A 25,913-nucleotide genomic window follows, 5' to 3' on the forward strand; every position below is an offset into this window, starting at 1 on the left:
GCTCTAGATTGAATCTTTGTATCCTCCCCAAAATTCATATGTTGAAAACTAATTGCCAGTGTGATAGTATTTGGGTGGGCCTTAGGAGGTGATTAGTACACTTCTAAGAGAAACCCCAGGGAGCTCCCTTGCCCTCCTACCAAGTAAGGACGTAGAGGATGGCCCCCCAAGAACCAGGAAGAGGCCCTCATCAGACACTGGATCTGTCTGTGCCTTGATCTTGGACTTCTCAGACTCCAGAACCATGGGAGATAAATTTATTTATAAGCACCCACTTTATGCTATTTTTGTTTTAGCAGCCTGAACGAAACTGAAAAATATATTTCTGTTTATAAGCCATTGAATCTATGCTATTTCTATTAGGACAGCCCGCATGCACTAAGACAGTTTCCGTATCAGTAAGGTGAAAAAGTTGAAGTAGATGTCCTCTGTGGTTCTAATCACTGGTTTTGAATCTATTAGTGTTTGTCTGCCCTTGGACAAATTACTTAATTTCTCTGTGCCTCAGTCTTCTCATCAGAAAAAATGGGGATAGTAATGTAATTATGGCTTCCCTGGTGGCTCAGATGGTAAAGAATCTACCTGCAGTGCATATAGTTATGTTGTTTTGAGAGGGAAATTATATTCTTGAAACTTGAAAAAAAATGCCAAGATGTATTAAGCTACTTGTGATATGTTTGTGCCCGTTTTAGTGTGTTGTACCAAGAAGGCCTCAGTGGGAATGCTTTGACTGTGGCCTCTGTAGAGAATCAGTGGTAGAAAGCTGAATAGTAGCTGATGGAGGAAGGAAAATTGAACTGTTAAAAATAGATGCCATTGAGTGCTTACCATTCTAGAGTATACTAAACACTGCACTTGTATTAGCTCACCTAATCCTGGGTCTGGTGAGTTAGATTCAGTGACTATGCCCATAAAAGAAAAGTAAAGTAATTGTCCAAACCACCTAGCTAGTAAGTGGCTGCCTCCTAGTCAAGGAGGCCTAGGCCATGATGTTTACCGCTACACCAAACTGCCTTTCTGGGAGAACAGCTCCCCAGGACAGAGCCCCATGGCAGAAGGGTGTGCAGTGGGGAGGACTTTGCTTGGGAAAGATACCTAGCGTTGCTAGCAGGCCTTCTGAGGGAAAAAGAGGTGCTCATATTGTACATAGTTTTCCGTATGTCTTGTATTACTTGGCTGCATGTATAATTGTGATGTGACTGTTTAGTTACTGAACACGTTAAGGGATTTACAGTATGTTCAGTATTGTTTTTGTGTTTTTGCCTCAAAAATACATTGTAACATACATTGTTGTTTTTTTAATGGACTTTCTGCCTGATGGAAAATAACTTTCATATGTTCCATTGGCTTCTTTCTACTTGGGTAATGCCATAATAATTTCCATTTTGTGAACAGTTTTCCATATCTTTAGTTAACTTACATTTTTTTAACTTTTCTTTTGTACTATTATACATTTTTAACTTTTTTCCAGTGTGCTGTTTGATATGTACCAAATGTTTTCCATTATATAAACAAAAATTAGGAACCTAATGATACTTTTGTTCAATCGGTTAGACGATTATATGTCTGAATTAGATTTAGCCTGAGATTATCGCAATGAAAGGTGGTATGTATGTCTTTGCTGAATATAGAGTAGGAACACTTCTTTCTAGGATAAAGGTCAGTAGAGAACAGATTTAGTGATGATCCAGAGAAATTTTGAGATAAAGAGGAAAGGAGGAGACACCTACAGCAGATAAAGAGAGGTTGGGATCTAGAAATAAGATCATGAGTCTGTTATCACATGCTTCCCCTGATGGCTGAGACAGCCCTGTTCCGCAGCAGTGAACCCAGTGGACACACCCGTTGCCCTGGGGAAGGAAGCGGCCCAGGCTTCTTGGAGCTCAGTGCGATACTCAGGTTCAAAAGCTGTGGTGAAGAGAGTTCACTTCAGAGAGCCGAGACTCTCTAGCCATGGGGTACTCTAGAGCTGGGGATGCCAGAAATGTCTTTCCTGGAATTCCATCAGCCTCATTCACTTCTCTAAAGCAGTATTCCTTTTGCTGCCCCAGTTTTGGCGAGGAAGGATTTACTTATGAATTAACACAGATAGGAAAAGCCAAAAATTTGAAAAAGTCATACAATAAAGGACTTTCTGAAGCTGAACCTTCAAAAAATGAAGGTTTACAGTTGCTAAGGACTTGGTAGACTAACTCAAGAGGTGAGGAAGTCCTTAATGAACTGAGTTCCCTTTGTGCATACTCGAGTCTGACTCCTGAGGAGAAGGGGCAGCAAGGGTGATATAGGGGTACTTGCTTGTATTGTTTTTGAAAAGAGTTTTTAAGTGGCAGGCTATCGTTACCATTAGCTTTAAAATTTTTGACATTTAAATACAGTGTAAGACTTTTCAAGTCCCATTGGACCTTTACTGTAGAGTTTTCTTATCTTTCAAAGTAGGTTATGTTTTCATAGAAAACCTGGAACTTTCTCTCTTTCCTTCATCCCTTTCTTCTTTTCTCCCTCCCTCACAGAATAAACTAAGTCCTGACCCTTCTGTAAAAATGTTGTCAAACGAGGATACTTCAGGTTTCAATTTTATTTAGAAGAATTACTGTTTTGGATAGATCTGTATTGTTGTGAAAGTTAAGCATTTGATCATTTTCATTTGAAGTCTATCTAAAAGGCTTGGGTTTTTTTTTTTTTTTTTTCAGAATTGTCAATGTTATTGTAAACCCAGATTAATAATCATACATTGGCACCTACAGTAACAAAAATGACATGTGTTTTTAACTGTTGATCTGCTTTATTGATATATTTTTGCAAAGTTGAGTAATGTTTTTTTCTGCATAATTTTTCATATGGATATGTAGGGTGATGTGCCCAGCTAGGTAATACTTAGTACCTCTATGGTGTGCTTATTTGTTCTCATCTAAGGTTGCTCTTGCTTTGTAACAATAGTTGAAAGTATTTGTAATCTGAATTTAAGGACAACTGTAGTATTTCCTCTGGAAATAGAAGGCTAAGGGAGCAAGCCTGCATTCTGATTTTGTTCATTGCCATTATGTGTCTACATGATGTAGACTCATTAGAGAAGATTTAGTTAGCCTTAGGCTATCCTAATGGGTTTTCAGTGGTTGTTAAAAATGCTCTTCGAAGAATAACTAAATTTTCCAAATAAACTGGTTGATTTATACTCAGTGAAAGAGGAGTTACAGTGCACCCATTCATATCATCAATTACAGTCTTATGAAGTGTAATTTGCAGTCTTGATTAAAAGCCCCGAAATTCTCTTTTCCTGCTGCTTTACACATCCTCTGCTGCCCTCTAACGGCTGCCCATTGGTAGAACCCATTGTGGTCCCCCTTACCATCATCATAGACCTGCCTTTCTCCAGCATCTGGTGGTTATGTAGCTGCTGGATCCCTGGGAAACGGTCCCAGTAGAAGAAGCTGGAAGGAGCTGCTTTGAAGGAGAAGTATGCACATGTGATCTGTGATCATACCACGAGGTGTTGATGGTCAAGTAGTTGTGATGATGTTAGGACTCCTAGGGTGTGTGTTTCACTTTACTGTTCGTATTACTGTTTGTTCATTTGTTCATTGATTTATCCCTGCATCAATGAAATATATTATGAATGCCAGGGATATCCAGAGCATCTTGCTTTGATTCAATCTAGTAGATGCTTATTGTAGATTTGTTAAGTGAGTGAATGAATGAGTAAATAAATATGAAGATAAATGGGACTTGGTCTCTCCTTGGGGAGGCAAAATATCAGTTTAACTACTTAGTTGCCCCAGCTTTCCTATTTTTTTTTAACCTCTTCAAGATCTTAAGATGTTCAAACTAGAAGACAGATACAAATTTCCATTGAAACCTAGTCTCTCTATATTTTTCAGAATTTCTCAGAATTTCTCATCTCTAACTGTAGACGGGCTCTGTTTTCAGATAGGATTTATTTTGCACCCAGGAATGAGAATTTACTTCAATGTTTCTTGCTTTTGGTTGGTGGCAGCATGCAGTCATGGTTGCACATTTTCCTATATATTCACCAGTCTCCAAGGCATCTCACCTGCTATAAACTGGCTTTCTGCTTATTTTATGAATAATAAATTGTGACTTAATTTATCTAGATTGTTTTAAATACCATATATGAAATATGACATGTTTGTGTTAAGCACGTTGTGAATTGTTGAATTTTCTGCTATTTTTTTTAGCCTGCTTCACTTGGCAAGTTATTTTTAAAAACTTATTTTCCTTGCCACTTTCCGTTAACTCATATCAGGTATATACCTGTCATTGACTTCATTCCTTGTTCAAGAAATATTTCACTCAGGTATGTTTAGGTTCAATAAGTTTCTAGTGAAAAATCAGTGATCTGGATCTACCTACTGGGGAAAAGTATGAGCAGATACCCCATATTTAACACTTATTGTGATGATAGCAGTAGATAGTGAAATTTTGCAGGATTTTCTCTTTATTTTGTTTTGTGTTGCGTTGGCTGTGAAGATGTCTTGCGGAATAACCTGAACAATCTTTTTGGCCAACTCAATACCTTAACTATTTTATGAACTATATATAAGATAACTATAAATAGGCAGATTTGTTTTTTGTTTGTTTGTTTCTGATGACTGTGCTTGATGGACTTGAAAAATCTTAAATGACTTCTGTAAAACTAGATTTAACTGGAACTAGTAGTACAGTAATCATGACTTTTCATTACCCACCTCTTTTATGATAACAATGAAAGAGATTGGTGGAAAGGAGACTCTAGAAGGGAGGAAAATGTAAAAAGTAAACATTACCGCTTTCATCTCTGACTGCTTCACATTTTATTCACCAGTTTGATCTTGGCCCACACATCCAAAACCCACATTTCTCATTACTTTAGATTACTTTTTTATCACTTTCAAGATGTTCTTTAAAGAAAAAGGCTTTTGGATTAAACAAAAATCAGTATTTTGCCATGCTGAGGTGCTTTTGTGAAGTCATGGAAAGTTTGGATACAGCTTCTATGTCTCAGGAGAATGATGAAAAATATACTATTGCTTCTGGATATTATAGTTTTCCAAGATAAATGTATACCAGAGATTGAACCATCTCCCTTTTGTGCTTTAAGTATGTGAAGAACACAGTGGTGAAAAATTTGGCACTTGTTGGCATAAAATTGATAACCTGACTTGCAAAGCTCACATAACACAGATGTTACTCAAAGGGTCACCTTCAGCTATTATTTCTTATGCCTGAAGAATTCCAGCTTTTCTTTTTTTTAAGGCACTGATTAGTTGTTGTTTTTAGGGTGCATTTATTTATTATGGCTGTGCTGGGTCTCTGTTGCTGTGTGTGGGCATTCTCCAGTTGGGGTGAGTGGGGCCCCCTCTCTAGTTGTTGCAGGCGGGCTTCCCAGTGCAGTGGTTTTGCTTGTTGTGGAAAATAGACTTTAGGCATGTGGGCTCAGTAGTTGTGGCTCATGGGTTCTGGAGTGCTGGCTCCTGAGCTGTGGGGCACGGGCATAGTTGTCGCATGGCATGTGGGGTCTTCCTGGACCAAGTACTGAGCCCGTGTCCCCTGCATTGACAGGCAGATTCTTTTCCACCGAGCCACCAGGGAAGCCCTGATTTGTTGGGCTTTATTGTGACAACATTCAGAAAACTAAGATCATGGCATCTGGTCCCATCACCTCATGGGAAATAGATGGGGAGACAGTGGAAACAGTGTCTAAAGTCTCCAAAATCACTGCAGATGGTGATTGCAGCCATGAAATTAAAAGACGCTCACTCCTTGCAAGGAAAGTTATGACCAACCTAGATAGCATATTAAAAAGCACACACATTACTTTGCCGACAAAGGTCTGTCTAGTCAAGGCTATGGTTTTTTCCAGTGGTCATGTATGGATGTGAGAGTTGGACTCTGAAGAAAGCTGAGCGCCGAAAAATTGATGCTTTTGAGCTATGGTGTTGGAGAAGACTCTTGAGAGTCCCTTGGACTGCAAGGAGATCCAACCAGTCCATCCTAAAAGAGATCAGTCCTGGGTGTTCATTGGAAGGACTGATGCTGAAACTGAAACTCCAATACTTTGGCCACCTCATGCGAGGAGTTGACTCATTGGAAAAGACCCTGATGCTGGGAGGGATTGGGGGCAGGAGGAGAAGGGGACGACAGAGGGATGAGGTGGCTGGATGGCATCACTGACTCGATGGGCATGGGTTTGGGTAGACTCCGGGAGTTGGTGATGGACAGGGAGGCCTGGCGTGCTGCAGTCCATGGGGTTGCAAAGAGTCGGACATGACTGAGCGACTGAACTGAGCTGATTGTGACAAGGCTTAAAACGTCAGTGTTCATTCAGAATAAGTAACAGCAGAATGGGGGGGGGGGGGGGGAGCACAAAGAGCAATCAGTGGCATTGAGTGATTGAATATATGACCTACCAGACTCTGAACTGCAGTTTTGCTTCCTGTACTGGTCAGGTTTCTCCATTGACTAAAAGAGAAGTCTGCTCTGGTAACTTAAGCAGAAATGGATTCATTAGGAGAATGTTGTATAACTCACAGAATTTATGAGGCTCAGAAAAGTAGGAAGGACCCAAAGGGAGTTGAGAAGTTGTCTGTGCTTATACCATAGGAAAAGTCTGGTTAGGAAGCCAGTTCTATTGATACTTCTATGACTGAGTTGCTCCTGTATCTTCATTACTCCCTCATGTTTGAAATTCCTTTGTGGGAGCATCCCTCTGACAGCCTCGATCAGCAGTTCTCTTTTTTCCTAGGTTTCATGGTGTCTGTGAGTTCAAAATTATTTTAATGATAGTTTTTAGTGTGTCTTAATAATGCCCTTTCACCACGTTGACATTTTCACTGATGATACAAAAGTTGGACTCCATCTTGTTCACTTGGCCGACTGTCACTGGGTGTTTTCAGGCCTGTTTGATTGGTAAGCTGATGGTGTGATATGGGAACAGTGTTATGGGAACCAGATTCCCAGGGTGTGAGTCCTAACATCTCAACTTACTAGGTTTGAGATGTTGGGCCACATTTAACTTCTCTCAACTCCAGTTTACTTTTCTGTAAAATGGGATTAATAATAGTACTTACTTTATGGAAATGTTGTGAGGAATAATCAAGTTAATACAAGTAAATCAGAACAGTGTATGCCTTGTAATAATCGCTTGCTAAATGTTAGCATTCATAATCATTGTTATCCAATGTTCACATCTGATCTTTGACAAGCTGATCACAAGAGAAAGGAGCTTAGACATGAGCCTACGCTGTCTGCCTCTTGTAGAGCTGAAGAAAAGACTCATCAGATCAAGATACTGATCTAGAAACATGAAGTGCTGCTATTTTAGGTTAAAAATGTAAAACATCAACTTTCCCCTCATTCTTTCTACTGTTTGTATGTTAGCCTGAGCTGATGTAGAACAAAAATGAATGACCAAATTGCAGACAAATATTCAAGGGTAAAACTTGAAGAGAACATATCATGTTTCTTTGACAACATGTTTTCTTTTGCGGGCAGGTGCCAATAGTAGTGATTTTTTGTTTGTTTGTTTAGTTGTATATGCAAAAACTGTAAAATAATACACTTCTTTTAAGTAGTCATGCTTAAATAGTCATTATCTGACAAGTGTTAAGACTACATTTCTTTCTCCAAATAATCTCGGATTTCTTTTCAAAAGACTACTTTTTTTAGGATAAGGCTGTGACTTGAGTTTTTTGCTTTAGCTGAAAGCACAGAGCTTGAAATGGAATAGGTTTATAGCAAGTATTTGCTGAGTAAGTAATGTTTTGGTTTTCCGGTACTTATAAAAGTTACCTTTACGCAATATTATAGTCTGTGAAGTGTGCAGTAACATGTCCAGAAAAACAATTGTACCTTAATTAAAAATATTTTATTGCTGAAAACAGCTAACCATCATCCGAGCCTTCAGTGAATTGTAATATTTCTGGTGTGATACCATCAAAGATCACTGATCACAGACCACCATTATAAATTAGTAATAGTGAGAAATAATAGTAATAGCGAGAAACTTTAGTAATAGTGAGCAACTTTGAAATGTTGCAGGAATTACCAAAATGTGACACAGCAATCAGGAAATATGCAAATACTTGTGAAAAAATGGCATCAATAGACTTGCTTAATACAGGGTTACCACAAGCCTTCAATTTGTAAAAAAAAAAAAAAAAAAAAGTACAATAAAGTGAAGCATAATAAAAATGTATGCCTGGATATATTTCATAGAGTAATTAATACTATGCAGTTGACATTTAACTTTCTGTGTTTTCAGAGAGGAAAATTTACTGGAGGAAGTTTACTGGACTAAAATGGAGGCCTCAGTAATATTACCCATTTTGAAGAAAAAACTAGCCTTTCTTTCAGGTATGTTTCTTCTTAAAATTGGAAGTATTTGATGTATAAACTTACATAATCTTTTTTGTTTGATAAAGCAGAAATCCATTTCCTTTTTCTATGAAAGTTCTGTTTTAAAGGTATTTCTGAGACACCTTTTACTCAGAATGGATAGCAGTGAAAGCCAACTCTATCACTTTTGGTGCTTGGTAGGCCAGTTTTTATTCTCTTCTGTAATTTGATTAAAATGACCTCTCGAAGGTAGATATCATGATGTCTCACTTCTCGTATGAAAAATGAAATAATTAATACAGGCTGAGAATAATTGACTACCCAGCATCTAACTTACTGTTTCTGAAATACAGAGTAATTTATTTTTGTGATATCCTCTGTCCTAGCTTTTGTCTTCCATCTTTCTAGGAAGAAGAGTTATGAAATATAAGTTACATGGTTTTCTGTTTTTACTACTTGAACTTGGTTTATACAGGCTTGAATTTACCTTCAGTTATTAACCCAAAGGCTGCATCAACTAAGAAGAGACAAAGAGAAGCGTTGAGATGTTTTACTAGTGCGAAAGCAGTGGTAACGCTGGGTGTAGCAACTTTATGGAATTTTGGATCATTGAGTAAATTTGCACCTGCTTTAGAATAGGCACTGTGGCCCACCTGTTGAAGATCAGTTAAATTATTTTATTTTGTTTTTTCTGTCTTATTCTCTTTAGGTTCTATCAGAATTGTCTTGATATTGAGACTACTGTGTCCTTTTTCAATGTATATTGTATCTCTGTGATTGGCATGTTTTTCTAATGTACATTATAAAGGACAAAGATTTTGAATTTCATTAGTAATATTGCTTCTCTAATATATGTTTCTTTTTTAAAAAAATAAACTTTCTCCCTTATCAGTTGACACTTAAATGTTTTCTCTATTTTTTTGTGAGATGAGTGGTGGTATAGGAAGCATTCTTAACAGTTTGTGAGTCTTGTGCAAGATCAGCAGTATGAATTCCTCCTAATGGAAGTGTTAAAGAGAATTTACATTTAAATTTGTGTTACATCTTGTCAGATTGCCCTTTAAGAATATTGTTTCAATTGTTATTTCTTTTCTCCCATCAGTGTATGAAAATAGAATAGACCCACAGATGTAAAAATAGACCCATAGATGTAAAAAACAAATTTGCAGTTACCAAAAGGGAAAGGGGAAGGATAAGTTTGACATTTGGAATTAACAGATACACACTACTATATATGAAATACATAAACCACAAGCTCCTCCTGTGTAGCCCGAGGAACTATATTCAATATTTTAAAATAACCTATAAGGGAAAATAATCTGAAAGAGAATAGATATATATGTGTATAACTAAATCACTTGGCTGTGTGTCTAAAACACTGTACATCAACTATACTTCAATAAAAAAAAATGCTTATTTGCCCATATTGTTGCGGAAAAAAAAAAACTTTATCAGTGATATTTTTGCATTCTTATTACATTTGTCTCTGCAGCATTTGACCCTGGTTACCATACCCAACTTGAAAGGATTTTTCTTCTTGGCATGTGACTTCTTTTGCATTTACACTGGTGATTATTTTATTGTCCCGTAGTGAAAGCTGAGGGCATAAGGTTAAATGTAGTGCTAAATGTTAGACCTGTCGTCTGCAGGCAATTTCACAGTGGTTTAGAGTGCTACACTTCAGATATGAACCTTTTTGTAGATTTGGTTTAATGTAGGGATAAAGCTTAGTGGTTTTTGAGGAGCAGATGAAACTTTTCTGAACCCAATCCCTCTTGACTTTCTCTCACTCACTCACTCACTTCGGGACTGCTCAGTTGTGTCCAACTCTTTGCAGCCCCGTGAATAGCAGCACGCCAGGCCTCCCTGTCCATCACCAACTCCCGGAGCCCACTCACACTCATGTCCATCGAGTCGGTGATGCCATCCAGCCATCTCATCCTCTGTCCCCTTCTCCTCCTGCCCCCAATCCCTCCCAGCATCAGGGTCTCTTCCAATGAGTCAACTCCTCGCATGAGGTGGCCAAAGTATTGGAGTTTCAGTTTCAGCATCAGTCCTTCCAATGAACACCCAGGACTGATCTCCTTCAGGATGGACTGGTTGGATCTCCTTGCAGTCCAAGGGACTCTCAAGAGTCTTCTCCAACACCATAGCTCAAAAGCATCAATTCTTCAGTGCTCAACTTTCTTCACTGTCCAACTCACATCCATACATGACCACTGGAAAAACCATAGCCTTGACAAGATGGACCTTTGTTGGCAAAGTAATGTGTGTGCTTTTTAATATGCTATCTAGGTTGGTCATAACTTTCCTTCCAAGGAGTAAATGTCTTTTAATTTCATGACTGCAGTCACCATCTGCAGTGATTTTGGAGCCCCAAAAAATAAAGTCTGACACTGTTTCCACTGTTTCCCCATCTATTTCCCATGAAGTGACTTTCTCTACTGACTGTTAATTATTTCGGTCAGTAATATTCAAGCTTTTTGAATAATAGAGAAAAAATTTTCAAACCAACTTAGTCCTTCAGAGAATAGTTTGAAAACTATGGGTGCAGTTCTTTAAAAAAAGAAAAAAAACTTGTAAACAAAAAACATTTGCAGTAAGGCACTACTGATTATCTACTAAGTTAACCATTTGAAATTGCCATTTATTGAGATTAAACAAAGTGCTTGAATATCAGTAATTTATATGGTTAACCTGATAAAAGATCATTTATGCTTTTACTTCGTAAATTGTATCCATGTTATTCATAGGATGGAGAAGGAAATGGCAGCCCACTCCAGTATTCTTGCTGGAGAATGCCATGGTCAGAGGAGCCTGGCAGACTACAGCTCATGGGGTTGCAAAGAGTCAGACATGACTGAGTGACTAACACTACACTTTATTCATAGGAATCATTATTTTTTTTCATTTCGCTTCTTTCAGTTTTTAGTGAAAGAGATCATATAAAATTGTTTCCTTTAGTATTTACTGGTTTTTACATTTCTAAAATTGCTATAAATGTCGGTTGGGTTAAAAGATGGACTTCAGTGTGAAAACCAGTCATGTGGGGAGCTTTGAAGGAAGCTGTGTGTATATAAAGTACTAGTTATATTTCCGTGTTTATGGAAAATCAATGAGGACTTGAACGTCTGTGAAACGCACATACACTCCACTTCCTGGCTTTCAGGCTTCTATATGCAGGTCCTATACACTCCTCTCAGCTGGACAGCGCTTTCCCTTTATTGCCTCATGAACAGAGAATCCTATGTGACCTTTGTGAGTTACCTCAGATCATTCCTGTCACAGAATGCTCTTTTGGCTAGGTCTATAAATTCTATCCATTTTTCTTAAGTTTTTAACTTTTCTATGAACCATTATACATTTATTACGGCTTTTGTGTTCTCCAATTTCTAAATCCGTATTTATAATATTTTATATTTTGTACAGCACAGCCTAGCAAGCTGTCATATTTCATACTATTATTTCTTATGACTTAAAGTTTTTCTTCCTAGATTGATTAGAAGTTTATTTTGTCTTACTTGTAAATACTTACTGTGCTGGGCACACAACAGGTGTTTGATGAATTGATTACAATCATGAGTAGATTGAATGGAAGAAATTAAGCAAAACGGTAATTGCTATGTTTAAGTGAAGACTTCATGGGTGCATTTTTTTCCTCTCATTTTTTTCTAAAGTTTGTATAATTTTACTGCACTACTATAAACATTTATAATATATAAAATAAACAGCCATTATATAGTTTTTTACTTATGTCTTAACCTTGAAATTGTTTTTGTAACTTTGAACTCAAGTATATATTATTCATTTAGTGCTTCAGTATCTCTTACATGTTAAATTTACATATTTTTTTTCTTTAATAGGAGGAAAGGACAGACGAAGTGGCCTCATTCTGACAATTCCATTATGCCTAGAACAGACAAATATGGATGAGCTGAGTGTCACCTTAGACTACCTACTCAGCATTCCAAGGTGACTCTAAAGGTGTCTTTTCTTAAATTTCAGTATGTTTTCATTTATTTACTAATGATTCCTGCCATTGTTAAACTATAGTTTGTTGTCTTATTTGCTTTTATTATCAGTGAAATTATAGTCAAAACACGAGAATCAATAGTATATAATGCCATAGCAGATGAAATAAAGACATTTTATGTTCCTGGTACCCTGAATGATAACAGATTTCTAAAATGTGTGTGCTGTCACCTTTTAAGGAATCCAGAGATTGAGCGTCTGTCTATGTACCATGTAATTTGAGAAAACTTAGAAAAGTGAATCTTGTATTTAGGAAACCATTTAGATATAACTGAGCCTCTGGTGGCTCAGACAGTAAAGAGTCTGCCTGCAGTGTGGGAGACCTAGGTTCGATCCCTGTGTCGGGAAGGAAATGGCAACCCACTCCAGGATTTTTACCTGGAGAATCCCATGGACATGGGTTGCAAAGAGTCAGACACGACTGAGCGACTTCACTTTCACTTTCTTTAGATGTAACTATATAGATATAAATATATCTGTGTTTTTAATATATTGGATGAAGGCTGTTTGGAGTTTAAAACATTTTTAAAAATGCAGAAATGTTTATATTTTAATCCAAAGAGGTTGGATTTTTAATTTTTGTGTTTCTTGGGTGAAGACAAACCTTAACCCTTTGTATATGCTTGAGCCTACCCATCACTACAACAGCAACAGACAAACCCCTCCCCCTTCCCTTCCCACATGTGATATTTGGGGGCTGAAGTCGGACTGCACTTTAGACTCATCTGGAGATTTTTTTCAAAATTTTTATGCCTGAGCATCCACCTCCAGACAGTCTGATTTAGTTGTTCCTGGGAATCCTGCTTATCAGGAAAAAAATTGTTTTAAGTTTCCCAGACAATTCTTATATGCAGTCAGAGTTGCAAACCATTGCAGTAATGAGGGCAGATTTTTTATGTGTGTTTGTAGAATGTAGAGGTGGTAAAAGGAATAGTTATCTCTTAAATAATGCTGATAAGCTTCAGATAGTGCATTTTAAACATTTTAGTCAGAGCAGACAATTCTTTATATCTTTTTCCTGTACTTGAATTATTGACATAATAAATTATTTAATTTTAAACCACTTTGCAGAATACAGGGTTAAAATGGTGTTTTAGAACAGCTGACTTTAATCCCATCTGCTTCCAATATTGGTCTATAATGTAATGATTCTGTTGCTGAATGTTTTTCCAATATTAGGGTAATAGAGGTCTCCAGGTAAAAATTTTCAATTTTTTTGTTTTTGCTTTCTGGAAAGGAAAGTTATCAGACCTCACAATGGATAAGTACTAAATAACCTTGCTAATTCTCTGAGCTGCTGACTGCTAATTTGTATTATTCCCCATTAGATTGCGAACTGCTTTTTAGGTAAACAACACTGGGTAAATATATAACTGGCAAATTATCAAAAAAATATTCATGGTTTCATAGGTGGTTAAAAGTGCTGAGGGAACTTAGAGACCATCTGAACCAACTGCCTTATTTTCTAATTGAGGGACTTGAGACTCAGAAGTTAGTCACTTGCCCAGGATTACACAGTCAATTAACAGTAGAGCTGGGGTTAGAATCCACAGTTCCTGACAGCAAGCCAGAGCTCTTCATAGTTCAAATGAATAGAATACAGTGTAGTTGCATCTCACCCGAGGTGAGATTCTAAAGTATGGAATGTAATGCAAAAATTACTGATAGTCAAAATTATCCTTGAAAAATGCCTAAGTAAGAATTAGAGACTTAGATGAACTATTTTTTTTGTAACATGCTAGGTTTTCATCCAGAATTAGAGCATGTCATGGAGACTAAGTTCCAGAAGACACAGTTGGCTTGTGGTTAGGTCTGTGATAAGAAAGTGCACACCGGTATATACTAGGGTCACACTCAGCCTCCCAGGATGTTCATACTATACGAGGCACTGGGTAACAGAGGCTAAGGTACCAGCGGTTTCACTCATGTCTCCTGTGTTTTCACTCTGGGTGTGCAAACAAGTACAGTAGAGGGCAAAATAGCCTACACTATTTAAACGTTCTCTTTCTCTCTTTCATTCTTGTATAGGTATGGTGGCTCAGCGGTCAGGAATCCACCTGCCAGTGCAAGACACCCAGGTTTGATCCCGGGGTCGGGAAGATCCCCTGGAGAAGGAAATAGCAACCCATTCCTATATTCTTGCCTGGGAAATCCCATAGACGGCGGAGCCTGGTGGGCTACCATTCATGGGGTCACAAAGAGTCGGACGTGACTTTGCAACTAAACAACAACAATACATATAATACTGTGCATGCTGAGTCCCTTTAGTTGTGTCCAACTCTTTGTGACCCTGTAGATCGTAGCCTGCCAGGCTTCTCTGTCCATGTGATTCTCCAGGCAAGAATATTGGAGTGGGTTTCTGTGCCCTTCTCCAGGGCATCTTTCCGACCCAGGGATCAAACCTGGGTCTTAGTCTCTTAGTCTCTTAGTGTCTCTTAGTCTCCTGAATTGGCAGGTGGGTTCTTTACTACTAGCTCTACCTGGGAAGCCCACATATAATACTATTTCAGTGTAAATTATGAATCAGTTTCTGCATACATACACATACCTACCTGCCAGCTAATAGAGAAAATATAAGTTGAAATAAGGTGAAAGAATTTAATTTAGCAAGACAAAATAGAGATATGGGTACTTTATTTTTGATCATTGTTCTGCTAAATTTTGACCTCAAATATTTGCAAATGCTCTGAATTTTTAGCCTTCTGCTTTTTTGGACCAACCTCCTATAACTTTGGCTTTTAAAAACAGTTGGCAACTTTAATCAGTACTTGCTATTTTATTATGAGCTCAAGTGTTTTTGAGCCCTTCTTTGCAAGCCGGAAGAGTAATTTATTAGGTATAATCTTAAAAAGTGGCTTTTCTCCTTCAGAATGCCTACCATTCAAAACTACTTTTAAATTGTGTTTTGAGAAGTTTCAAATATACAGAAAAGTTGAAGGAACTGTGCAGTAAACATCATTATGCCCATCACTTAGAAGCCTGCACCCAGTGTTGTAATACTTTATCACGTAGCTATGTGTTTATCCACGCCTCTTTCCATCCCAGAACTGTTTTTAAGTGTACCCTATCAGATCGGGCTCAGCCTAGGTCTAGAAGGATTTTCCTTTATTTAGTATATCTGCATTTTTATGTCTGTGACTTGCTTGTTTCTCCAAGCCCCTGCTGTTAAAGTTTAGCTCCTTTCAATTGCTGATGTCTCTGGGCAGCTTCAGCAATGTAACTAGCTAATGTGGCCTCTTCTTTATAGGGGATGTCGAAAAGGAGTCTGTCTTTGCAGTGAAAATGTTAGCATTTTGAATATTACTAAAAGTTATTTAAAAATGAAAAGGAGCTATTCGGTTTCTTATCTATGAAAGTTAAAGTCGCTCAGTTGTGTCTGACTCCTTGTGACCCCATGGACTCTACAGTCCATGGAATTCTCTAGGCCAGAATACTGGAGTGGGTAGCCTTTCCTTCTCCAGGGGATCTTCCCAAGCCAGGGATTGAACCCAGGTTTCCTGCATTGCAGGCGGATTCTTTACCAGCAGAGCCACAAGGGAAGCCCTTCTTATCCATATTTTATGCTTGTTTTAACGACCAGGGGCCGGGTGTGATACATACCTATTTCAAATAGGTAACCCAGCACCATTGAAAATGAGAACATTTCCTAATTCTTCGTCACAAACAGTTAGCCCCTACGCTGGTTTTTTTTTGTTCCAGACTCTTGATCAGAGGGGCTGAGAAGAAAGGAGAGGTTCAGGTTAATCATTGACTTCCCAGATGGCGCAGTGATAAAGAATCTGCCTGCCAATGTAGGAGACACAGGAGATGTGGATTGATCCCTGGGTTGGGAAGATCCCCTGGAGGAGGTCATGGCAACCTACTCTAGTGTTCCTCCCTGGAAAATTGTTTGGATAGAGGAGCCTGTTAGGCTTCAGTCCATAGGCTTGCAAAGAGTTGAACAAAGCCGAGCAACTGAGCATACAGTCATGACCTGAATACTAAGTTTATGTTCAGGTCTGTGTGAAGTTCAAGACTGACCATTACTGCCCCATTTTCTATAAAGGATTTTTAATAAAAAATAATATAGACTGAAACAGTTGGACCAACCTGAGTGCTAAGTTTTAGGAGAGGTAAATGGAGTTTTTCATTTGTTTTTCCAGCAATTGCTGTACATTTTAAAAATAAACAACATGATCAGAAATTGAATCCATGATTCAGAAAGCAGAATCAAATTCAAGGTTCCCTTAGGGAGGTAAAGACAAGACATATAAATTAATTTGCAAATCTTTTCAGTAAAAAAGTAAATACTGAGGTTAGCTTTATCTCATTTCTTTTTATATTTCAAAATTTTACATCAGAAGCATGTTTACTTTCAAAGTATAAAATGAAATTTGTTTCAGTACTGTTACACAAAGTATGATAATAGATAACTGAGACTGCCTGCTTTTTAAAAGGGTTTCCCAGGTGACTTAGTGTTAAACACTAAGGTCTCCCGCAATACAGGAGACCTAGGTTCAACCCCTGGCTGGGAAAGATCTCCTGGAGAAGGAAATGGCAACCCACCCCAGTATTCTTGCCTAGAAAATGTCATAGACAGAGGAGCCTGGAGGGCTACAATCCATGGGGTCCCAGAGTCAGACATGAGATAGCCACTGAGCACACATGCACACGTTTTAGAAACATGTGACAAAACATATATATCAGTGTTTCTCAACCATTTTTTGTTATTGTTGTCTTTGTGAGGAGCCCTTTTAGACACTTTTTCCTATTCACTTCTGCTTGATATAGAGTTCACTGTTTAATCAGTCAGTTATTAGATTGCAGAGTTATGTTTTCTTTATCCCCATGTCCACAATGCCAATAAAATGATTTGGATACCTTAGGTGTTTCTTATATGGATACTGAAGGAACCAAGCAGAATGAAGTCATGGAAGCTCCCCAAAATACATCATGAAAGGAGCTATAACAGCTGTGTAGTTCTTATTTAGAATAGTGAAATTATAATTTGAATCCCATATAGGTAGTTTCATAATTGCCAGAATTCTATGGGGTATATATTCTATGCATTCAGAATGAAAAAATATCTTTGGGCATTTTTATTCAAAGAAGATCTTACAATCTAAATTTATAAAAGAGTTAGAAGTCGAGACTCACAACCTTTTCTGCTCATCATTGCCTTCTCAGACTCCACTTCTACTGCAGTGGCCCCTCTACAGAGCACTTAGAAGATAATTTGAATATGTATGTAACACTGATTGGTCACTGGTTTGTCTTAGACTTTGGAAAGCTCAGTATAGTCTGCGAGTGTGCCTTGGATGGCTCTTTTCTATTTTTGTTTTTTTATGGGGCATGCTTCTAAGAAAGTTTGAGCCAATGCCTTCCTTTCTTCCTTAGCAAAAGCACTTCAGGCAAATGAAGTATAATTGTGTTGACCTACTGTAGTTAAGTGCTCTGGACATACTTCATGCTGTTGATGACTGCTTTTTTAATATTAATTTCATTCATTCAGTGAATATGTATTGAAAACTTACATTGTCCCATTTTAAAATGTGACAGCTAAGTTAGTATTTCCTTTCTTTGTCATGAATTTTTAAATTTGTTGTCTTCTCTGTTCCCTTATGCTTAAGTTCACATCGAGGAACGGCTTAGTGGTCAGGCTGGACTAGTACAGCGGTATCCAGGCTAATTTCTCTATCTCCAGTCTCTCCCCAGTTTGTACACAAGAACAAAATTAATTTTGCCAAAACAACAGTTCTGTCATCCTTCTCAGTTTTCTAGACCTCCTCTTTTCACACAATGAACTTTAATTCAATAGTCTGTTTATTTTGTTGATACAAAGTGCAGACATTGTTCACCATGCTTTGTGAAGACAAAAGAGACTAGGTCTGCACTCTAGATGAGGGTCTTTCAGTCTTCTCAACTGCTTTGCCAAGACTGTGTGTGGTTTAACCCACCCTTTCAGTTCCTGTTTCTTGAGTGCTTATTTATCATGCAAGACACTTTTATATCACTTGCATTAACTCAATCTTCAAAATAATAACATTATTGCTGTTTCATACATGAAAAAATTGAGGGCAGAGAAATTAAGAAATTTCCCCAAATTGATGAGGTCCCTTTGCTTATATTCCTCTTGCTCTGTTTCCTTTTATGTTAATTTTCATTAGCTGCTTATATAGGTATTTCCCAGAATCTGCCAGCATTTCTTCAGACTTACAGCACTTGCCATTTCTGACTTTAGGCATTTAGTCATAATGTGTTTAGTGATAATTCTTGAAATTTTCCACTTATTATTTGTCTTACATTTTAAAAAATTTCAAAGATGCATGTTGCTTCCCTTGTAACATTAAAAAGGTAATGTCAGTGAATAGAGAGTGGATGCTAACTAAAATACTTTGCTCCCCACCTTTTTACCTTTCTAAATGATCTTAAGCTTAATGGGAGAAACTGTCTTATAATGTGTATTTTTCACAGCCCTGTGCGGTCCCTCGTACTTAGTGATCCGTAGCCAGTGGCCGTGGGTTTCTGCTCTTGTCTGACTACTTCACTTTCTTAGGAGCTCTGTGTACTCGGGCTGACAGAGCATTCTCACAGCATCTAACATTTCAAACACGTAGAAGTTGCAGCTCAGTAGAAGCCATTTTGATGGAAACAACTCTGTCTAGGCTTGTCTTGCTTTCCTTTGAGAACACTATATTTGAAATGGACCTGAGAATTGACTTATGGATGATAAAGTACATTAGTTTACTTATGGATGATTGGGGTGCATACGTGAAAAGAATATTCTGTACTTAAAGAAATAATAGGTAACAGTAAGTCATTTAATTCTCATAACAGCCCTGTGAGACGATCACTGTTATCCTTGGCTGCCCTGTCTTACAGATAGGGAACTGAGGCTTAGAAAGTGTGTGGAATTTAAGTATCTTGATCAAGAACCTGTGGCAGGTTAGGATGTAGACCTGGTGGCCTAACTAAAGCCTGTGTTTCTAGTTAAGTACTCACCTCTGTTATAATCACAATGCCATTGTGATTGAAAACTCTAGTAATCATTTACATTTAACCTGAATCTATGACAACTGAGAATTGACATATAAAGGTAACTGTGGTGAACATAGTTGAACATAATGGAAATCTTTCAGATCTTTTTGTTTTAACATTTTCTTTCAACCGTGTATTCAAGGTACATTTAAAATCATAGCATTTTTCTAGTTCACAGGGAAATTGTTGATCATCCGGTTATAGAATCATGGAATGTCAGGATTGGAAGGTACCTTAACTAATCTAGACCAACATCTTCTATAATCTAGACTAACACTTTAGCCATACTTAAATCCTCTTTATGGAAATGCTGCCAAGTAGTTGCCCAGATTAATCTAATTCTGTAGAGTCACCATTTATAGAAGTTACCTTTCTGTTTCTCTCAAGTTTTGTTTTTGTTTTTTTTTTTTTTGAAATTGAATTTTGGGTCTATTCTTCCTAATTGTAGAAAAACTCATTTATATTACAGAAAAAAGCTTCATCATACAAGGGTTTAATGAATGACTTGTCAAGAGTCACACAGAAATTAAGCTCACAAGTCTTCACTCACTCAGTAAATATGTGAGATCCTGCAAGGAGTCTCATCTTTCTAGATGCTGAGGTAATGGGTGAACAAAGGCCCAGTCCTTGCGTTTATGGGCCTTATATGCTAATAATGAAATGAATATTAGACACAGTACGTTGGATGTCCACGAGTCCTGTAGAACAGAGCATGAAAGGAGTTGAGGGAGGGATGTAGTGGGAAGGAGTGTGTGGCAGTATTGTACAAAATGATAAGATAACATTTTACCAGAGATGAGTGAAGTGAGGGCCAGGCTATGTAGATAGCTGGTAAAAGCGCATTTAAGAGAGAGTATTGTAGACAGAAGGAGCGGTAAGTGGAAAGGAAGACCCTGAGGCAGCAGCAGGCTCGGTGTGTTGTGGGCTCAGTCAGGAGGGTGGTGTGGGGGAGCAGTTTGAGGGGGGACAAAGTTTGGGGACAGCGTCCAGAGGGGCTGGAGTCAGACCTTAGAGGGCCTGAATGAGAAAGAAAGCCATTGTTGTGTTCTGACCAAGGGGTGATGTGATGTGTGTTTTCTAACATTTTTAGGGGCCCTCTGTTTTTAAAGCATTGTGCTGGAAGCTTCCCAGATGCCAGTAAGACAATAATATCCTTGCTTTCTGGAAGCATGTTATCTAATGAAGATGAATTATAAACAAGCAATTATAAAAAAGTGTAAGTGAAATTAGTGCCATCATGGAAGTATAAGCAGAGCTCTCTGAGTGGGAAAAAAAGGAGCCCTTAGTTGTAATCAAAGAAATTAGTAAAGAGCTACAGAATACTGAACCCAGAAAATCCACTAATAGTCTCTTTCTTGCCAAAGTGAATGAGCTAGTTAAGGAGCCACTTCTCTTTTAAAAGCTGTCTTAATTCAGCCACCAGCCTCTTGAAAGGCTCTAATGGAGCATCAACAAGGTAGGGTCTTAATAGATTTTTTTTTTTTTTTGTATATTGGTCTTAAAACTATGAACATGTTAATAGTAGTATAGGAATTTACTAATACAGCACTTCAGCTACTCCAGTACACCATTTGTAAGGGACGTAATGAGGGCAGGAGGAGAAGGGGACGACAGAGGATGAGATGGCTGGATGGCATCACCGACTCGATGGACATGGGTTTGGGTGAACTCTGGGAGTTGGTGATGGGCAGGGAGGCCTGGCGTGCTGCGATTCATGGGGTTGCAAAGAGTCAGACACGACTGAGTGACTGAACTGAACTGAAGGGACATAATGTGCTTCTAAATCTAAGTATATTCTCATTAAACACAGTTTAAACTATGAGTCCACTTGTAGGATTGAAATTTTTAAAAAAAAATTCCTTTCAAGTAGTTTGTACTATCAGTTGGTCTTGCAGTTTTCAAATATGTAGTATCTTTGCATTGTGTATTTTCTTTATCTATCTTAGTAAAATGTGAGAAAATTATGATTAAGGCTGTTTTTAAGTACTCTAAAAGATAAATTTAGAGTATTTCATGCCCTTAAGTTCATACAGATGGTATTTGCAAGCCTCATTACTTTCTTTGTCTTAGTATACAGATTAATTTATTGTGCTTTGAAATATAAATGTGTTTGTATAAAACTTGCTTGTTCAACAAATTGGTTGTGCAACCTGTGCCTCAGAGATACAGATGCCAGTGACAAGAAAGTGCCAAATTATGGGGATGACACATTTTTCTTGGCTCCAGTCCCAACCAGGGAAGGCCCTTCACTGGGAAGCTCCACATGTCTTAGCTCCCCTTCCTGCAAACTTCCATTCTGCACTGGTAGAGTCCCTGCCACTCCTCTGGTGACCCCTCACTGACAGTTACTCTGTTAGGCTGGTCCTTCTAACGCTTGTGTCCCCCCCTCAGTCACCGTGGTCTTTCTTCCTACCTGGTCCCACACCTAGCAATTAGATAATCAGATTTGCTTCCCCAGCAAGTCTTTATGTTGCCGATATGAAAGTGATCTTTGTATTCCCTTACCCCCACCCTTCAAGAGTGGTTTGTGGATCTTTTATTTTATAATGCAAAATCCAAGTCACATACCCACCACTTTTTTAAAGTGTTTATTTCAGTGGTTTTTCAGTATTTTCACAAGATTGCATAACCATCACTTAACTAGAACATTGCCATCAACCCCAAAAGAAAACCCGTACCCATTGGCAGTCACTCCTCATCCCGTTCTCCCCTACTTCCAGCCCTTGGTACCCACTAATCTGCTTTCTGCCTCTATGGATTTACCCATTCTGGAAATTTCATATAAATGGAATCATCCAATATATGGACTTTTGATCTGGCTTTTTTTTTACTTAGCATGTTTTCAAGGTTTATCCATGTTGTAGTACGTATCAGCACTTCATTTCTTTTTATGATTGAATAATACTCTATTGAATGGTTTACCACATTTCATTTTTCCATTCATCAGTTTTTGAAAATTTAAGTTGTTTCAGATTTTGGTTCTTATGAATTGTGCTGCTATGAACATTTGTGGGCAAGTGTTTTGTATGGACATGTGTTTCCATTTGCCTCACCTCTTGAACATTTCTCTCTTCTCTTTGAAAGCTCAGCTTCTGTCCCCGCTTACTGAAGCACCTGTTCTTCTTCAGGTCTTTAGCAATACTGTTCTCATTCTTGTGACCTTACTGTTTCTCAGTAGAATTGGATATCACTTCTCCAGTAATCCTCTAGAGGTTAGTATGAGTGCTTGGAGAGAGTAAGGGAGAATTAGTAAAATTCCCTGGACTGTTAGATTTAAATCTCAGGAGAGGCCTCCTATTAACCTTTCCTATAATGTAGGCAATTGGGATAACTTTGAATGGGGAGAATTTTCACTACCAAATCCTTGCTCTGTTAGGCAAATCTGAAGATTCTTGCACTATATTAGAGGGAGGGCAGTTGAGACCCTTGCATTAAGTTGGTTTTATAGTAAAACAAGTAGTAATAATAATAATAAAGCTAGGTAGTTTTTGACTTATGATAGAGTTTTTCCATGTAGTTGTTGGATTTTACTAGGGCAGGCTTCTGGGAGGTGTTTAGCTGGTACTTGAATAATTGAATATAATATGTAGCAATAACACATTTTCCAGCACTCAGGATTTTCTGGTCAACGACTAAGGGCAAAAGCGAGAACAGAGGTAGGTCCGACACGGTGCATCCGAGCTTGGAATTGTTACATGCACCAGATTTCACCTCTTTAACTTTCTCCCAGAGAACACAAGGACTTCATTTCCAGTGGTTTAGTAATCAGTTCAGTTCAGTAGCTCAGTCATGTCTGACTCTTTGCAACTCTATGGACTGCAGCACGCCAGGCTTCCCTGTTCTTCAGCAATTCCCGGGGCTTGCTCAAACTCGTGTCCATCAAGTCGGTGATGCCATCCAGCCATCTCATCCGCTGTCATCCCCTTCTCCTCCTGCCTTCAGTCTTTCTCAGCATCAGGTCTTTTCCAATGAGTCAGTTCTTTGCATCAGGTGGCCAAAGTATTGGAGCTTTAGCATTGGTCCTTTCAATGAATATTTGGGGTTGATTTCCTTTAGGATTGACTGGTTTGATGATCTTGCAGTCTGAGAGACTCTCAAGAGTCTTCTCCAACACCACAGTTCAAAAGCATCAATTCTTTGGCACTCAGCTTTGGCTTATGGTCCAACTCTCACATCCATACATGACTCCTGGAAAAACTATAGCTTTGACTAGACAGACCTTTGTTGGCAAAGTAATGTTTCTGCTTTTTAAAGGTTTAATAATAGCTTGCTTTATTTTCTACCTGTTTTTGAAGTATCACTTCACAACCTTATACTCTTGGCAGGAAGGAGAGATAAGAAGTATATCTATACTTGGCAGTCATTACTATGATCCCATTTTACAGATGAGGAGGTTGAGGGGCTAGTGAGGCTCTTTGAATGTTGGTTTGATTTTTTTCTTGTATTAAGAAGTTGAATTTACATACTTTTAGAGTAATTTTCTCACCAAATTAGCTTATAAATTGTCGATGTTTCCTGAAGTGAGAAAAGTAAATTGCTTGAGAAAACTGAAAGGACACCCTGAAGAATTTTGTTGACAGTGCAAACCAAATCAAGTGAAATTAATGCTGTGCCATATATGATTCAGCTGTAAATTTTATTTCGGATTTTGAAGACTAACATAGGAAGCTTATTTTAATATACTCTGTAATTTTGTTTTGTTTCAGTGAGAAGTGTAAGGCTAGAGGATTTACCGTGATTGTGGATGGCAGAAAATCCCAATGGAATGTCGTGAAAACAGTAGTCTTAATGCTACAGGTAATTTTATTTTTGGCTATCAGGAAGCGGTCTTATTTTACAGCAACAGATTAGATGATAGTGGCAAATGCATTTCATTTATTGCACTGTGCCCAAGCTTCTAAGCAGTGACTGAGTTCTGAAATGCACAGATCAGTGTTAAATTGTTCAGATTCAATCTTTATAGGTTTTACTTGAGTAGTAAAATAAATTTCGGCCCTATTCTAAAGGTATGTAAATAAACAAAAATAATATGTCATGTTTAAGTAATTTAAGCATTGAAGCCAGTGAGTCTCAAAATGTGAGGGCAGAGGTTCTCAGACTCATCTGGGCGCTCTCGAACGCCATAGTATTTGCATCATCCCACCTCACAGAGGGAGTAGGACTGGGCAAGTCTAAGCTGAGAATTCTGATGGGTTTCTCCCTTCTGTTTTCCTCTTTCCTCCAAAAATCATCAGAATTTGTGATAGTCATGTCTGTTTCCAATTTAGAAGAAATGTAATCAACTTTAGCTGTGTCACTGGGGACTTCAGCAGCTCCCAGACAGGCATTTCATAAACAGCTGTGGCTACAGCATCCCTTATCTGGGTCCTAGTCTTATATTTCCTTGTGTTCCTCACAGAATGTTTCTGTAATCCCTTGCGTGTAGTAGGTACCTAGTAGATATTTGTTGATTTATTATGGGAGTATTGAGGATATTGGGAAAAATACAACAATTGAGTGGTTGAAAGGGGACAGATTGCTCTCATGTACCTGAGTTTCTTTAAAAGGGCTTGTGTAGAAAGTTAAAGCCAAGTGAGTTAAAGAGATTATCCAATTTAAAATAAAGAAAGTGAAAAGGGCATTCCTGGCTGATTTAGTGATAGCTCAGAAATTAAATGAATACAATAAAAGAAGCTGATGGCAGGCTAGTTTGGGGAAGGTATGTTGACTGTTACATGGAAGGTGAACATCCAATTAAGTAAGTATTAGTGATATTGAAAGAAAGATCAAGAATTTTAAATGACCTGGGAAATAATCAGTAGTTACTTTAGGATTCTATGGAAAGGAATATAATTTAAAATTTTAAATGACAACTAGGCAGAATGATTATTAATGGATTATTTTTTGTTTATGATGATTAGAAAAAGAATCTCAAGGAATGGGTAATCATAATTTCAGTTTTAGTGCTTAGTATGGTTCAGGTACTATGTAGTAAGCTTGTTATATATAAATGATCTCATTTAATTTCATCCTCACAAACTTGGGAAACAAATTCTGCTATCCTCAAAAGTCTTCCAAGGATTTTAAATAACTTACCTATGTTCTTGTGGTGAACAAGGGAGAAAGTCACAGTTGGAACCTGAAACAGCCTAAGCCTTTTAAAACTGTATATTTAGCAATGGGATGTATCTGAGATGGTTCCCAAATTTTCTACCCATTACCTTATTCTTGATTGGTTGGCCTAAACCTTCATCATTAGACTCCCTCCTTTGGATTGGAAAGGACATAGGCTCCAGTGGATCAGTTTTTAAGGGAACACAGATTGGTGTCCCATTTAGTAACTCTTTCTGTTAAATATGTTCCCAGCACTTTTATATTCTAAACCCTGAAGATTCTCTCTTCTCTGTGCAAATTGTTAAAATAACTATTAGGTGAGAAATCCGTTAATTACGACCTTGTGTTCTTCCATTCAGCTGTGTCACCAGTGAGCTGTTTGGGACTTGCTCTGTGAACTGGACTTTGATCAGGGGCAGTTTTGAAGAACAATCAACGGA

The 25,913-nt window shown here is 38.0% G+C and overlaps 1 protein-coding gene across 2 annotated transcripts in view; it reads left to right on the forward strand.

Moving 5' to 3' along the window:
* The window catches only part of SESTD1 (SEC14 and spectrin domain containing 1), a 134,349-nt gene that overhangs the window by 36,936 nt on the left and 71,500 nt on the right, over positions 1–25,913 (forward strand). For both annotated transcript variants that reach the window (XM_061135397.1, XM_061135398.1), the window contains exons 2-4: positions 8,258–8,349; positions 12,195–12,303; positions 24,087–24,177. In XM_061135397.1, coding sequence (XP_060991380.1) covers positions 8,295–8,349; positions 12,195–12,303; positions 24,087–24,177 — 255 coding nt within the window. In that variant the 5' untranslated portion in view covers positions 8,258–8,294. The remainder of the gene's footprint in view (positions 1–8,257; positions 8,350–12,194; positions 12,304–24,086; positions 24,178–25,913) is intronic.

This window comes from Dama dama, chromosome 33 (genome assembly GCF_033118175.1).
Source record: "Dama dama isolate Ldn47 chromosome 33, ASM3311817v1, whole genome shotgun sequence".
Taxonomy (NCBI): domain Eukaryota; kingdom Metazoa; phylum Chordata; class Mammalia; order Artiodactyla; family Cervidae; genus Dama; species Dama dama.